The 15,424-nt window shown below is 38.2% G+C and overlaps 2 protein-coding genes across 2 annotated transcripts; both read left to right on the top strand.

The window, feature by feature from the left end:
* The first annotated feature begins 499 nt into the window (after positions 1-499).
* LOC117949063 (proteoglycan 4-like) lies at positions 500-2,328 on the top strand. Its single transcript, XM_034879077.1, has 3 exons — positions 500-1,917; positions 2,119-2,215; positions 2,266-2,328. Exons 1-3 carry the CDS (start codon positions 641-643, stop codon positions 2,326-2,328), a joined length of 1,437 nt encoding a protein of 478 aa, XP_034734968.1. The 5' UTR covers positions 500-640.
* Positions 2,268-7,210, top strand: LOC117948858 (intestinal mucin-like protein). The gene is made up of 19 exons (XM_034878781.1): positions 2,268-2,555; positions 2,669-2,835; positions 2,935-3,109; positions 3,210-3,457; positions 3,628-3,811; positions 3,905-4,115; positions 4,229-4,404; positions 4,584-4,653; positions 4,875-4,975; positions 5,063-5,094; positions 5,188-5,365; positions 5,473-5,577; positions 5,672-5,712; positions 5,822-5,944; positions 6,067-6,165; positions 6,262-6,390; positions 6,489-6,528; positions 6,608-6,731; positions 6,864-7,210. The coding sequence occupies exons 1-19, from the start codon at positions 2,480-2,482 to the stop codon at positions 7,072-7,074; spliced, it is 2,490 nt and encodes an 829-aa protein (XP_034734672.1). The 5' UTR covers positions 2,268-2,479; the 3' UTR covers positions 7,075-7,210.
* Positions 7,211-15,424: the final 8,214 nt, after the last annotated feature.

Below are 15,424 nucleotides of genomic sequence, written 5' to 3'. Positions count from 1 at the left end.
AGAGCCAACTACAACCACAAAATATACAACCCCACCAACTGAACCTACTACTACTACAACTGAAGAGCCAACTACAACCACAAAATCTACAACCCCACCAACCAAACCTACTACTACAACAACTGAAGAGCCAACCACAACAACAAAATCTACAACCCCACCAACTGAACCTTCTACTACTACAACAACTGAGGAGCCAACTACAACCACAAAATCTACAACCCCACCAACTGAACCTACTACTACTACAACCAAAGAGCCAACCCCAACTTCAAAATCTACAACCCCACCAACTGAGCCTACTACTACAACAACAGAGGGCCCAACTACAACCACAAAATATACAACCCCACCAACTGAACCTACTACCACCACAACTAAAGAGCCAACCACAACCACAAAATCTACAACTCTACCAATTGAACCTACCACAACTAAAGAGCAAACCACAACCACTCAATCTACAAACCCACCAACTGAACCTACTACTACTACAACTGAAGAGCCAACTACAACCATAAAACCTACAACACCGTGTTTAATAACGTGTGACTGGTCAGAGTGGTATGATGTTTATAAACCAGGAAAGGATCAAAGTGACTGGGAAACATATGAGAACATCATAAATAGTGGTAAACAAATGTGTGAAAATCCCACAGAAATTGATTGTAGATCAACAGATAATCCTGGCATAGGCTTCAATGATTTTGTGAGTCAAACTGGCCAGGTTGTTACTTGTGATGTGGGATATGGTTTAATATGTAAAAAAGAGGATCAGATCAGACCTCCATTTAAGTGTTTCAACTATAAAATCAGAGTATGTTGTGAGGTAGAGATATGTCCAACCACAACCCCTTCAACTCCATTGACAACACCTCCCACAACAACTGAAAAACCAACTACAACATTTACAACCCCACCAACTGAACCTTCTACTACTACAACTAAAGAGCCAACCACAACCACAAAATCTACAACCCCACCAACTGAACCTACTACTACTACAACTGAAGAGCCAACCACAACCACACAATCTACAACCCCACCAACCGAACCTACTACTACTACAACCAAAGAGCCAACCACAACCACAAAATCTACAACACCACCAACTGAACCTACTAGTACTACAACAAAAGAGCCAACCACAACCACAAAATCTACAACCCCACCAACTGAACCTACTACTACCACAACCAAAGAGCCAACCACAACCACAAAATCTACAACCCCACCAACCAAACCTACTACTACAACAACTGAAGAGCCAACCACAACCACAAAATCTACAACCCCACCAACCAAACCTACTACTACAACAACAACGGAAGAGCCAACCTCAACCACAAAATCTACAACCCCACCAACTGAACCTACTACTACTACAACCAAAGAGCCTACCACAACCACAAAATCTACAACCCCACCTACTGAACCTACTACTACTACAACCAAAGAGCCAATCACAACCACAAAATTTACAACCCCACCAACTGAACCTACTACTACTACAACTGAAGAGCCAACCACAACCACACAATCTACAACCCCACCAACCGAACCTACTACTACCACAACCAAAGAGCCAACCACAACCACAAAATCTACAACCCCACCAACTGAACCTACTACTACTACAACTAAAGAGCCAACTACAACCACAAAATCCACAACCCCACCAACTGAACCTACTACTACCCCAACTGAAGAGCCAACTACAACCACAAAATCTACAACCCCACCAACTGAACCTACTACTACTACAACTGAAGAGCCAACCACAACATCACAATCTACAACCCCACCAACCAAACCTACTACTACAACAACTGAAGAGCCAACCACAACTACACAATCTACAACCCCACCAACTGAACCTACTACTACAACAACCAAAGAGCCAACCACAACCACAAAATCTACAACCCCACGAACTGAACCCTCTACTACTACAACTAAAGAGCCAACTACAACCACAAAATCCACAACCCCACCAACCGAACCTACTACTACCCCAACTGAAGAGCCAACCACAACTGAAAAGCCAACCACCACCACAACATCTACAACCCCACCAACTAAACCTACTACCACAACAACTGAAGAACCAACCACAACATCTACAACCCCACCAACTGAACCTACTACTACAACAACTGAAGAGCCAACCACAACTACGAAATCTACAACCCCACCAACTGAACCTACTACTATTGCAACTCAAGAGCAAACCACAACTACAAAATCTACAACCCCACCAACTAGACCTACTACTACAACAACCAAAGAGCCAACCACAACCACAGAATCTACAACCCCACCAACTGAACCTACCACTACTACAACCAAAGAGCCAACCACAACTACAAAATCTACAACCCCACCAATTGAACCTGCCACCACAACTGAAGCGCCAACTGCAATCACTACAGGTCCAACATTAGAAACACCTGTCACTGCTCCGCCATTATCGACATTAATGCCTCCAACTCGCCCCCAAATTTCTACCACTACAGAATGTTTCTGCTTTGTTAATGAAACATTTTATAGACCAGGTAAGAACAAAAACACAATTATGTCTTTGATACTAACAAGTTATATGAATTTAACTTTTCTTGTAAGGTTTACTCCTGTTTAATATAGTCTTCATCTTCTTTCTCACCTTTAGGTGATGTAATATTATACATGAAAGATATTGGATCAGGTGTATGTCTCACAATGATATGTTCTGATATTTGTGAGATTCTTAACACAACAATTATTTGCAACAACACAAGCATGCCTACACCCACACCCACAACACCTGTACCTGCCTGCCCTGATTGGAATGTAACAGTAAGGATCTTAATATATCTAGCACATTAAAACATATATTTGCATGTATTGCACAATTCTTTCTTTATACTGATTTTCCCTTTTTTCTCTTTACATCAGCAAAATGAGACGTTCTTTTTGTGCAACTGCACCATGGCCAGATGCATTGAGAACAATACAATTGAAATAATTCCATATGAATGTCCACCCCTTGAGAACATCACTTGTACCAATGGAAAGAAACCAGTTCTGGTGTATGATGATTACTACTGCTGCCAGCATTACGCTTGTGACTGTAAGCCCTTCTGTGGTTAAAAGGATGTATGACATGTTTATTGACTCATATGATTCTATTTAAGATACATTTTGAACAGAATGTTTTGTTTGTTTTTTAGGTGTATGTGAAGGCTGGGGAGATCCTCATTACATTACATTTGATGGATTGTACTACAGTTATCAAGGAAACTGTACTTACGTCTTGATGGAAGAGATTTTACCAAAACATAACTTAAATATCTATATTGACAATGTCTTCTGTGACCCCAATGAAGATGTTTCTTGTCCACGATCAATAATTATATCATACCAAATGGAAGTCGTCACACTCTTAAATCATAACCTTCTTGGAGCAGCACAGTTGGAGGTAAAACAATATTTATGATCATGTGAAAGTTTGTTGTATATTATGAAAAACTCACTAACTTCCAAAAGATTAATATTGCCTGTGTGTAGATGTAATAGCAATATTGGATGCTTTTGTCATAGATTATTATATTTTTCTTGTCATATAATGTATTCACTTTTTACCTTTAGGCACTGAAAAACGGAGTACGTCTGAAACTACCTTATTCACAACAAGGTGTTAGGATCTTGGACTCTGGCATTAACTTGGTTTTGGAGATCCCTCGCTTAAAAGTGGTCATTACATTTGGAATAACTGGCTTTAGTGTGACCCTTCCAAATCAATACTTTGGCAGTAACACACAGGGCCATTGTGGTAAGAACATATCTCTCTCTCCAGTAGTCATATGGTAAATAATTTGTTTGAAGTCAGACTATAATTTTAACTGTTTTGTGACCCTACCATCAGGAACATGCAACAACAACCAGGCTGATGACTGCAGGTTGCCTGGTGGCCAGCTGGTGGAAAGTTGTGCTGTGATGGCCGACTATTGGCCTGCAAAACACATTTACCAACCCAATTGCCCCATACCTTCTGTTTTGCCCACTGATATGCCTGAACTTCCACCAACCCTAACTCCATGCAAACCAGATTCCATATGTCACCTGCTTAAGAGCAGGTAGACAAATATCTAATATATTGTAGCAATTCACATGCATCCCAATAAGAGTGACATATTGCAGTTTAAACAGAATTTGTATTTGATTTTTTGTTTGTGTTTTACTTTTACAGTCTCTTTGCAGCGTGCCATCCCTTCGTCTCTCCTGAAAACTTCTATCGAGGTTGTGTTTTTGATAGCTGCCATGTTTCCAACCCAGCTGTGGACTGTACAAGTTTGCAGACTTATGCTGCTGCCTGTGCTCAAGCTGGGGTTTGTTTGCACTGGAGGAACCACACCAGGTTGTGTGGTAAGCAACCCCTCATTATGTTACTGTAAATACTGGGATCAGTAACATCAAGAGGGGCAACTTAATTATTTACTTGTGTTGAGAAGGATGAAAAGGATGCTGCAAATTTTATTATATGTACAGTAGGTAGGCAGTATGCATTTAAAAAGACCCAATTGAGTTCTTTTCTTCACTAACAGCAAGTGACTGCCCATCAAACAAAGTTTACAAGCCATGTGGTCCTGCAGAACAGCCAACCTGTGAAGACAAGTAAGTTAACTAAATAAAAAAATGTAGTGTATTTCTATTTACAGTTCATTGTGCACAGTAGCATAATCTATTACAAAAATCCTAATGGATAGTGGCAATAGATGTTTCTTGTTGTAGCAATAAGTCAAGAAGAATACAGTGTTTTTAATTGACTATGTTTTTGAGATCTTAAAAGAAATAATGTAAACTAATTGTTCTTTCTTGATGATTCAATATTACAGTACCAATGAACCATCCATGAACTACACTACAGAGGGCTGCTTTTGTCCTGATGGAATGAAACTCTTTAACAAAGACTCTGGCATATGTGTTAACGTGTGTGGTAAGTGTGGTATATGCTGTATATTCTTTAGTCTTGACATTGAGCTGAATATATCGTATCAATCATGAATGGCTTATTTTTCAACAGGATGTCTTGATCCTGAGGGCATTCCTCGTCAGGTGAGTAGTTCTAGTCATGTTCAATTAAAATCAAAACTTGTGTTATTTACTTGAAAGAGACAATTAAGTCACTACTGTGGTTTATTCTTTCAGTTTAATGAGAGGTTTGAGTACAAATGCCAAAACTGCATTTGTGAGGAGTCTACCAAGACTGTAACTTGCAAGCAAAAGGAATGCCCAACACCACCTATAACACATTGCACTGGTCCCGGGTTTGTCCTTGTCAACCAAACTATGCCATCAGACCACTGCTGTTCTACTTTTGTTTGCCGTAAGACATTTAGCATTAAGGCACATTTGTCCTTCAGAATGCTATGCATTGATACCAATCGTGATTGTTTTGAACTATTTACTGTCCCCCATTAATCATCTCCACAGAATGCCACAGCAACACATGCCCAATCACTGACATGAACTGTCCAGTAGGATACATGCCAGTTGTCAGTGTTCCTGAGGGTAAATGCTGTCCAGAACATAGATGTGGTGAGTCATTAATTCATAGTTTGCTTGTTCATAAAACCTAATAATGGTAGTGGCACTTAACACATGTAATTTCCATTGTCTTAATATTTTCTAGAGCCTAAAAGAGTTTGTGTACACAAAGACAGTGAATACCAGGTAAAAAAGGAAATGGAAAAATCATATATATGTTATTTTATTGATTTCACCTGCACAAGTTATTTATGGCTAAAAAAAAGTATAAATATATTTCTTCTTTATTTGCTAGCCTGGCTCTTCAGTTCCTGCGCCTCTGTGTCAGGATTGTACCTGCACCAATGAGTTGGACCCTGGTTCTGGTCTATTCAAGATACGTTGTGATTTTCAGAAATGTCAAGAAGACTGTGACAGGGTAAGAGTAATTCCACCTAATATATTCATACACACAATACATACAAGTTGTTTTCTCTCTTTTCTGAGAGAATAAACTTGTTAAACTGGACTTGGCAACTTAATTTCTTCTTTTTCTCTCAGGGATATGAATATGTGGAAACTAATTCAGATGAATGCTGTGGCACATGTGTACAGACACACTGTGTTGTCAGTGTTAATAATACCAAGGAGCTCTTGAAGGTAAGTCTCTGTTGGCTTTGATTCCACATGATAATGTTTAATAGCCTAAATTACTTTTTGATATCTGTACTATATCTGTATTTCATTACTCTATAGCCAGGAGAGACCTGGTCACCAACTGAGAATAAGTGTCAGCATTACACCTGTATTGAGGTCGGTGACACCTTAACAACATTCAATTCACAAATTGTCTGCCCACCATTCCAGCAGAGCAACTGTCAACCTGTAAGTATTATTTATGACTTTCAATAAATGAATCAGGATTGTCTGTGAGAACACACATTAAAACTAATTATGTTAATGTTGTGAATACCCCTCCATAGGGCACAATTCAGACTGCAGCAAATGGCTGTTGTAAAATCTGTGAGTATGGCATTTTCTTTGCTTTTTGGTATAGGGTACTTAAATGAAAACAAGCCAATTGTGTGTCTCTTTTGAAAAGGTGTGGAGAGGGAGAAGGCCTGCAAGGTAGTACTCATGAAAACAAACATTATGCACAAGGGCTGCCAGTCCGACCAGGAGGTAGATATGCCATATTGTGAAGGATCCTGCAACACTTTCACCAAGTAAGGATGATATCACTAAACTTTCTCAATCCTCTGCATTGTCATAACCCCATTAAGATATGGACATTTTTGAAATGTTTAGCAGTAGTAGATTTTGAGTTTATCAATCAATACTGCTTCTGCTTTCTTTAGGTACTCTGAAGCAGCAGCTGCTATGCAGCATTCTTGTTCCTGCTGTAGGGAGACTCGCTCCAGCAATCGTACTGTTGACTTGCACTGCCTGAATGGAGATGTGGTTCCCTACTCATACATCCATGTGGAGGAGTGTGGCTGCGGCCACACGGACTGCACCAGAGCTGCTGCACAACCCGTCCGTAGGAGGAAAAGCTCCACACTGGTGTAAACTGGATGTGGAATATAAAAGTTTCTTCCCATATTGTCTTAACAATCATTACATCTCTTACAAAGCAATTAACTTTGTAGAGAGAGTATTTATTAATTAAAATAAATTCAAATAAAAATATGCAACCTATGTCTTATCTCTTCTATTGTCTTTGTAGCTCTCGTAAGGAAAACACAGACACAGTTTGGTTATTTAAAACGTGCGTTTATTGCTTTGCTCTTCTGTCCTGAATTCATCCATGTTACGCCTGGGGAACCTGTTGGCTGCTTGTCCTGAAAAGAGGTTCTTAAATCCTTTGAAAATCCTTTACTATTCGCTTTGGCCAATGTAACTCCAACTTAATTAGCAGAGCGCCGTAACATGTGCTCACGTTAGATTTCCCTTGGTTAATTAACAAATTCCGCAGCAGTGGAAACCACAACAGAGAACTTCAGTTACGAGAGGAACAAAAAACACTATGGTCTACATTTTTTAACAACTACATTACATTCATTTAACTTTATATGAAACACATTTTCCTATAAGATCCAGGGTACAAGCGGCCGAAAAGGGTTTCCTCTGGAGGGTGGCTGGCGTCTCCCTTAGATATAGGGTGAGAAGCTCAGTCATCCGAGAGGAGCTCGGAGTAGAGCCGCTGCTCCTTCACGTCGAAAGGAGCCAGTTGAGGTGGTTCGGGCATCTGGTAAGGATGCCTCCTGGGGGCCTCCCTAGGGAGGTATTCTAGGCACGTCCAGCTGGAAGCAGGCCTCGGGGAAGACCCAGGACTAGGTGGAGAGATTATATCTCCAGCCTGGCCTGGGAACGCCTCAGGATCCCCCAGTCGGAGCTGGTTAATGTGGCTCGGGAAGGGGAAGTTTGGGGTCCCTTACTGGAGCTGCTGCCTCCCCGATCCGATACCGGATAAGCGGTCAAAGATGGATGGATGAACATTTCCTATTTATTTACTGTATGAGATTAACTAAAAATTTCCTATGATTTTACATTAATTATGCGTCATAAACACAGCAAATATTTACTCATTTTATTCAAGTGTGTTACTTACACACTTGCTTTTGTAATCTGGAATATTAATTTAAAAAATAAACATACAGTATATATTTTATTTTAAAATTGAAACAGTAACCTTCCGGATCCCAACCCAACTCCCAGAGATCGTTTCATTGATTGGCACACTGTGCAGTGGACAGAAAATAGTTTACCTGTATTCAAAATATTGTTAAGTATCTTTTAGGGAATAAAATGGTGCTCATCTTATCTAGTAGTATTAGTAGTAGTAGTAGTAGTAGTAGTAGTAGTGACTACAATGTTATACATGAGAGGCACAAACAGAGGCTATTGTAACAGGTCTATTGTAATGTGGTTTTAATCCACATTTACTGTTTTTGTCATGCCAAACCTGATGGTGAGGAAACATTTAGGACCTCACCACCTGGAAAAATGGAAGCAAACATGTTAGGGAACATTAGTGCTTGTATGTACATGTAATAATCTGATGTACACTAAAGAGAGTTTTTGCCTCTGTTAAATTCTGTAACTTCTGAGATACAGTATGGATTAACCACATAATCCAGATTTGTGCTGCTGGTGTTCACATACAGTATGTGCAACATGTAAATCTCAGTTGAGCAAAGGAAAAATCTGGAGCCCAAGGCTGTTTATGTGTCAATAGGCTTTGCAACGGATCAAGTTTTTTCCTGTATTGTAGTGTAAGTAGTCCAGTATTCTTCAAATTAGCTTCAAGAGTAATAGCAGTTTCCTTATCTAAGTCACTCCTAACGTGGTGGTCAAGCGGTCGGATGCAAAAGCCCTACCCTTACCCCATTATATTAAATTAAAGTTTTTATTTTTAGCTGCCACCATCATTTTGTATTTTCAGTGACATAAATCAAGATGATTTCTCCCAAATTTCAAAATTGTGCCGGAAAATGTATCAGAATACAGGAGATGAAATCTCTGTCGCTCAAAATGTACTGTTTATGACTTTGATTTGGATAGTTGTGATGGGGCCAAAGTCAAGATGATGTGAGTGTGTTTGCTGAGTGTCAATTACTCAATCACAGGTTGGATTTTAACAAGAAAACATATATAGATACAGATAAAGGATACCTTCTCTATCACAAGAAAACAAATAATGTAAAGGGTACAATCATCTTAATTCAATTCAAATCGTTACAGATCCTTTACAGAACAAATTTAATACAGATAAACAAAAAGTAAGTAAAAATCCGGTCGATTCCAACACGTAGCTCTGTTGTTTGTAAATTTGGCGTGCTGACAGTAGAGAGAAAAACGAAAACAATTGGTGCTGCCTACACCGTGTTATCCTCCTGCAAGAGTAAGCACCCAACAGGCTCAAACAGGGCAAGTTTGAAATGTGTTTTCAGCCTCTTAACATCTACAAAATGTCATTCAAAGTGCCAGTGATTTCTTCCGAGTGATCACATTGAATCTGACTGCTGTAGATGTGACAGAAAAACATGAAAGTTGAGCTAATTCAGCTGTGTTCCTGTGTTGAGACGGCAGTTAGAGAGCTTAGGGACCGTCTACAAACTACAACGCAGAAAAGAAATAAAACAAAATTATGTAGGCTATCAATTCAATGATTAAATAAGGTAGTGTCTCCAAATTTACCTCAATTATAACTTGTCTCCAGCTAGTTGTACTACAGCACTTACTTTAAAAAAATAAGCATATGCTTATTTTTGAAAATATGTTTGTATCTCTTTTCAGTGTTGTAGCTTGTAGACGGTCCTGAAGCACTCCTTGCAGTATCAACACAGGAACTAAACACACCTAAATTAGCACAGCTTTCATGCTTTTCTTTAACAACTACATCAGTCAGATTCAGTGTTCACATGGAAGGAATCACTGCAAATGGTAAGGAACCTTTAATGACATTTTGAACATGTTTAGAGACTAAACCCCATTTATAACTTGCCCTGTTTGAGGCAGGTGGTTGCTAACGCTAGCAAGAGATAACACGGTGTAGGCAGCACCAATTGTTTTCATTTTTCTCTCTACTAACAGCATTCCAAATTTAAAAACAACAGAGCTACGTGTTGGAATCGACCGAAAATTCTCTCTTTAATGCATTTTTTAGCTAGAAATTGCTGAAGCTATAGTACATAGTTTCTGCAACTCCTATGAGGAATTATAAGTAATGACAACAAAACTGTTTGCACGTCCAAGTAACGCAAGCCTTTCATGATCGCGCACCACTTTTGGACCACTCCCTCAAGTGAACATGTACATTATGAAGGTCTGTTTTTCAGTAACAGGATGTACAGCAGTGTGTTGATTCAGGGAGGATCATTATGTTCTTATACATACTGGCATGACTTTCAGTATCATTCTACAAACAAACTAAAATACATGTCACTGAGGTGGATTAAAAAAGGTATTTGTACTTGTACTACAGGTTTAAACAAATTTCAAAAGAATGATGTGAAGACATCGCCCCATGAATCATTCATAGTGTGTATGTGGAATAGCTTCCATTGACCTATGATGCTATATCAGTCAAACTTAAATGTTAATATTTAAGATCATATGGAATAATGTTTTAGTTTTTAAGTTAAACACACTCAATTTCAATTGAAAATCTATTTAAAAAGTTACAATTTAAATATTACATATTATTAGAGTTAATTGTAGTTACTAACACATAAAGATAATCTAAGGTCAGCCTGTATGGACAGAGAACCTCAGAAACATGTTTGAGGTTTTTAGAAAGACCCTCTACACACATAAAACACATATCCACAAACATCCCTAGTTCACCTTATAGGTTTTCAACTAAATATTACTGTCAACAACTGTGTCAAAGCAAGCTTTTCTGTTTGCATGACAGTATGTAAAGAAAATGAAAAACACTGTCTACTTTGACAAGCTTTGTGGGAAGGTTTTGTTGACATAACTAATCCTATTAGTTCTGTCATGCTGCACCTTGTAATACTTATAGCAAACAAGTCAATAAGTAAAAACTATTTGAACATGCTTGAAATAAATATCCATTATTTTTGGTATTTATCTATAAAAAGGGTGATATTCTCTGAGGTTTTATATATGAATAAAAAGCAAGATTTTTTGGGGCCACATCCATATAAAAGCCTTTTGTAGTGCACACACAGTTTAGGATCAGTGTTGGGCAAGTTACTTCCAAAATGAAATACATTACTAGTTATTGTCATTTGAGAGTAATTAGTTATACTACAATATTACTGTCTCTGAATTGTACTGCGTTACGCTACTTTTGCATTATTTTTGAGTTGCTTTCACTAAAATACCAGCAGAAGTTTGACTTGGCATCTAGCTTGTGGATCAGAAAAGTGTCCTCTTTATCCACTTTAATACATCATTGATTATTCATAATAATTTGTATAATTTATATTAATGTGTTAGGTCATTATAGCTATAAAAGTAGATATGTAAAATGCACAATAGGCAAGTAGCTGGATGAAAATAAATCAAACTGTATGTTATCAAAAGTAACATACAGTTGTATTGAATTAGACATTGTTGTAAAATGTTTGTTTAAAGCACTTAAATAAGAAATTCATGTTGTTTAGTTTAAAACAGTTTAAAAGAAATGGTCAACTGTAGTGTGATTAGAATTCATGATCTACACAATTTACAGTATTTGATCTACAGCTGAAATGTGAAAAGGTACAAAACTTTGTTTAACAGTAATTTAGTTTTACTGCAAACTGTCAAAGGGTGTGCTTTTATTTTAAAGTAGCCTACACAGAAGTTCTCTGTTGTATAGGCCTTCTTTTGCTAGCTTTGCAATGAACGTGAGACACTAGTTATAAAACATGTCCATGAAGCTTAAAGGGATATTTCACCGTTGGAAAGATCGGCTCTCTTATGTATTAGAAATGTGAAATGTATGCCTTCTAGGTTGAGAAAAGCCAGAAAATGTGTTTTTGGCTCATGTGGATGAAAGACACCAAATCCCAGAATGCACTTGCTTCACTGCTCAAAGAGTCTACTTTCAAGTCCTGCCTACGGTTTGCTAACATAGACAGACAGTAAGGCACCCAACTCAACTTTAGTGTGTGTGATGTCCCCTACCCAGCTAGCAGCATCAGGCGACACCGCTGGCTGAGGTGCTGATCTCTGTAGCAGGCAAAGCTCGCGCAGTAAGTTGAGTATCTAGGTATCCCAGTGGTATTACATGTGAGGTAGTTTGAATGCACATAATGTTGTAAAAGTTGGTTACTGAAAAAGCATAGCTCCCAGATGGCTGACACTCGACACGCTCCGGGTTGCTTTGTCTTTCTACGGGTCCAACCCCCAATGGGAGGGTTGAAAACATGCGGAACTAGCTAGCTTGTGGTTCATTGCCTCTAGGCAAAATTGCGGTGTTTTTCCCAGACACAAACTACACAGATCTCTTGTCTCAGGGTGACATGAGGGAGGGAAGTATGGTCATTCGACAATACTACGGGGTTTCTACTGATACAAAGCTTAATGCTAATTTGGGAAGAATCTCTTTAAGTTGCTCACTTTCTTGTTTGTAACTGCAAAATATTGAACAGTAAATGGTCACTGTAAGCGTTTTTGGTCATCATTTGATGGCATAGTTACATTAATTCCCCAAAATAATATCCATCTCGCAAATGTATCTGCAGTCACCTCAACCATCAAATACAGCAGCAGGAAATAACACTCACAGCCTTTTTTCCTGTGAAATTCTTTTTTTAAAAACAAGATAATAATATTACCGAAATTTAATAAGTAATGCATTATTTTACTGCACTACAGCAAAAAGGAATACACCACTGTAATTTCTTTAATTTTGTAACGTGTTACTCCTAATACTGTTTAGGATGATGTGCCAAATTGTTGACTCTGTCTAAAATGAACCTTTTATTTTACCATCACCCCTCAAATGTAATAAAATGCCATTATGCCAATAAGCGTACATCATAATTTCAGGCTCAATACAGGTTGAATGAATGAATGAATGAATGAATGAATGAATGAAACCTTTATTGCTCCAACGCACATTTGGAGACAGTGGCAAAGTTGATGGTCGGGTGGTAAACTGATGTCAGAAAGCAAAATGTAAATGTGGGAATAATGATTATTCTTAATGTTTTTAAGTATTGATGCCTCAAACATGTTTTTTTCTCTGCATATCATACACGTTATCATGAAGATAGATCGAGCAGTGTTATTTGCGCTTGAGTGATAATTGTTCTATAACCACCTTGTAAAATCCAACTCAAATCTGAAATCAGAATTCTTTCTTAATATTAATAGGTGCTGTCTCACCGTCACATTGTCCGCAAAGGAGCGCAGGAGGATGAGATGGCCCGACTCCATATGATAGCATCAAATCCCCCACGATTAGATAATGGCAGAACACATTGTAAGTAACTAAATGTCTGTGCATATGTAATCAAATGTCGAAGTCGGAAAATACAGCCGTTAAGCTCTTGTGCATTTGTTACACTTAATGTCCTCATTATCAGTCAAACTCTAATACTGTTGTTGACAAAACCTCCATGAAGAAAAGTATGTTTGCCTTTTACATTTTCGTCTTCAAATTGTATCTCTGAATGGGAGATACAGTTGATGATGTGATTTTGGCAAGGTGTTGACAACACAAATTGTTGTAAACAAAAATACTGCAAACCCCCCGTGCGTAATGCTCCATGATATGGCACTGCTCTGCAGGAGGACTATCCCCAAATGGAAAAGAGACTCCAGGGACCATGAAGATGACTGGCTAATATGTTGAGTTAAATTCCCTGAAGTTGTGCTCTTGAATCTATATATTGAATTGGGTCCAGTAGAGAGGGCAACACACCAGAACCGGCTGTTATAATATAAATATTATAATCTTCAACTTTATCATGAAGACTTGTTTGAATGTAATATAGTTAAGGTTAAATCTTATCATATACCTATAGTTATGGTATATACTGAATCTGTCCCTGAGTGCCGTAATGCCTGTGTAGTCAGGTTTACCTACACTGTGCGACAACAGGCCAAAATTATAATTCAATGTTCAGCAATTTTTAAGTATCTGACAGGTTTTTTGCTTTTTCTCCGCCAGTTGTCATGATTCGGCATCACAAAAAAACAGCTGACAGGGTCATCAACATACTTTTAGAATGTTAACTGCCAGGGTCATTAACATGTTTTTTTCTGAATCTGGATATGATTTTGGCGTACGCCATTTTTGGCTTTTTGACGTGCGTCTCATTTATAAAACTGTGCATGGGAAACTTGCTGAAAGTGTACGTACGCACAAAAGCTAAAAATGGCCTAAAAAAAACTAATCTGATTAATAAAACCTGACGTACGCATATCTAATGTTCCTTTTATAAAACACAGATTACCCACAAGTGTGAATCATGAATCAGCCTCTTATCCCACCCTGAACACGTCGATTTGTTTTTTTTTTAAACTATGTTTTTATTCAAGAAAGATAAGACAATTCAGATCCATTTATTTAGGTTCAGTGTCTTGATTTCTTTTTTTCTTATAATCAATTCCATCCCACCCAGAACACCCACACACTGCCATTCACAACAAAACAAAGGCAAAAAATAAAAATAAATTAATAGATTAAAAAAAATTTGGATAAAGAAGTTGAGAGAGAGAGCAATTCCCACTTTGTGCAAAGCTCACATCAGGCAACGCAACGCAACTGTTAACGATGACAATAAGTGTAACAGTTGCACAAGAGCTTAACCGCTTTATTTCTAGACTTTGACATTTGATGATATATGCAGAGTATTAAAGACAGATATTTAGTTATTTACACTGTGTTGTGCAGTTATCTAATGGTAGGGTATTTGATGTTATTCTGTATTCCATGGATTGGAACTTGCACCATTTATAGAAGTGGTCAACCTCAGTCCTGTGGTCTTGTTCATTATCCGTTAAAAAACAACTAGGGCAGCATCATCATCTCAAGTTAATCAGTGAGCAGTTGGAATGGTTGCTGATACAATCATTAGTATATAAAGTAAATAACAATGGTGATGAAACATCCTTGTGGCACTCCCGAGTTTGTCATGATGGTTCTTAACTGACTTTGACCCGCCCTCACATACTGTTGTCTGCCTGTTAAATTGTCCTGAATCCACTTTGCAAGCTTCTCTATCAACACGTATCACTGAATGGTGTTGAAAGCTGAAGAGAAGTCTGCAAAAAAGATGCAGGTGTTTCAATGTGTTTGTAAATTCCATTCAGGAGGGCTGGAACAGCATCTTCCACCCTCCTTTTCTCACTTTAAGCAAACTCTAATGTGTCCATGTTAGCTTTGTTTGTATTTTGAGACAAATTTAAATAATTTGCTCACTTCATAGCCACTGGTCTAAAACTGTTCACT

This window comes from Etheostoma cragini, chromosome 8 (assembly GCF_013103735.1).
Source record: "Etheostoma cragini isolate CJK2018 chromosome 8, CSU_Ecrag_1.0, whole genome shotgun sequence".
Classification (NCBI taxonomy): Eukaryota; Metazoa; Chordata; class Actinopteri; order Perciformes; family Percidae; genus Etheostoma; species Etheostoma cragini.
Note: the sequence above shows the minus strand (reverse complement) of the source record. Positions and strands in the feature narration are given on the sequence as shown.

Excerpts from the sequence above, each read along its gene's own strand:
- LOC117949063 (XM_034879077.1), top strand. The coding sequence starts at position 641 with ATGTGTGAAAATCCCACAGAAATTGATTGTAGATCAACAGATAATCCT. Across the intron at positions 1,918-2,118 it reads GAGCCAACCACAACCACAAA|ATCTACAACCCCACCAACTG; the intron begins ATCTACAACCCC and ends ACCAACCACAAC. Across the intron at positions 2,216-2,265 it reads CAACTGAACCTACTACTATT|ACCTACTACTACAACAACCA; the intron begins GCAACTCAAGAG and ends CCCACCAACTAG.
- LOC117948858 (XM_034878781.1), top strand. The coding sequence starts at position 2,480 with ATGCCTCCAACTCGCCCCCAAATTTCTACCACTACAGAATGTTTCTGC. Across the intron at positions 2,556-2,668 it reads TGAAACATTTTATAGACCAG|GTGATGTAATATTATACATG; the intron begins GTAAGAACAAAA and ends TCTCACCTTTAG. Across the intron at positions 5,578-5,671 it reads CTGTCCAGAACATAGATGTG|AGCCTAAAAGAGTTTGTGTA; the intron begins GTGAGTCATTAA and ends AATATTTTCTAG.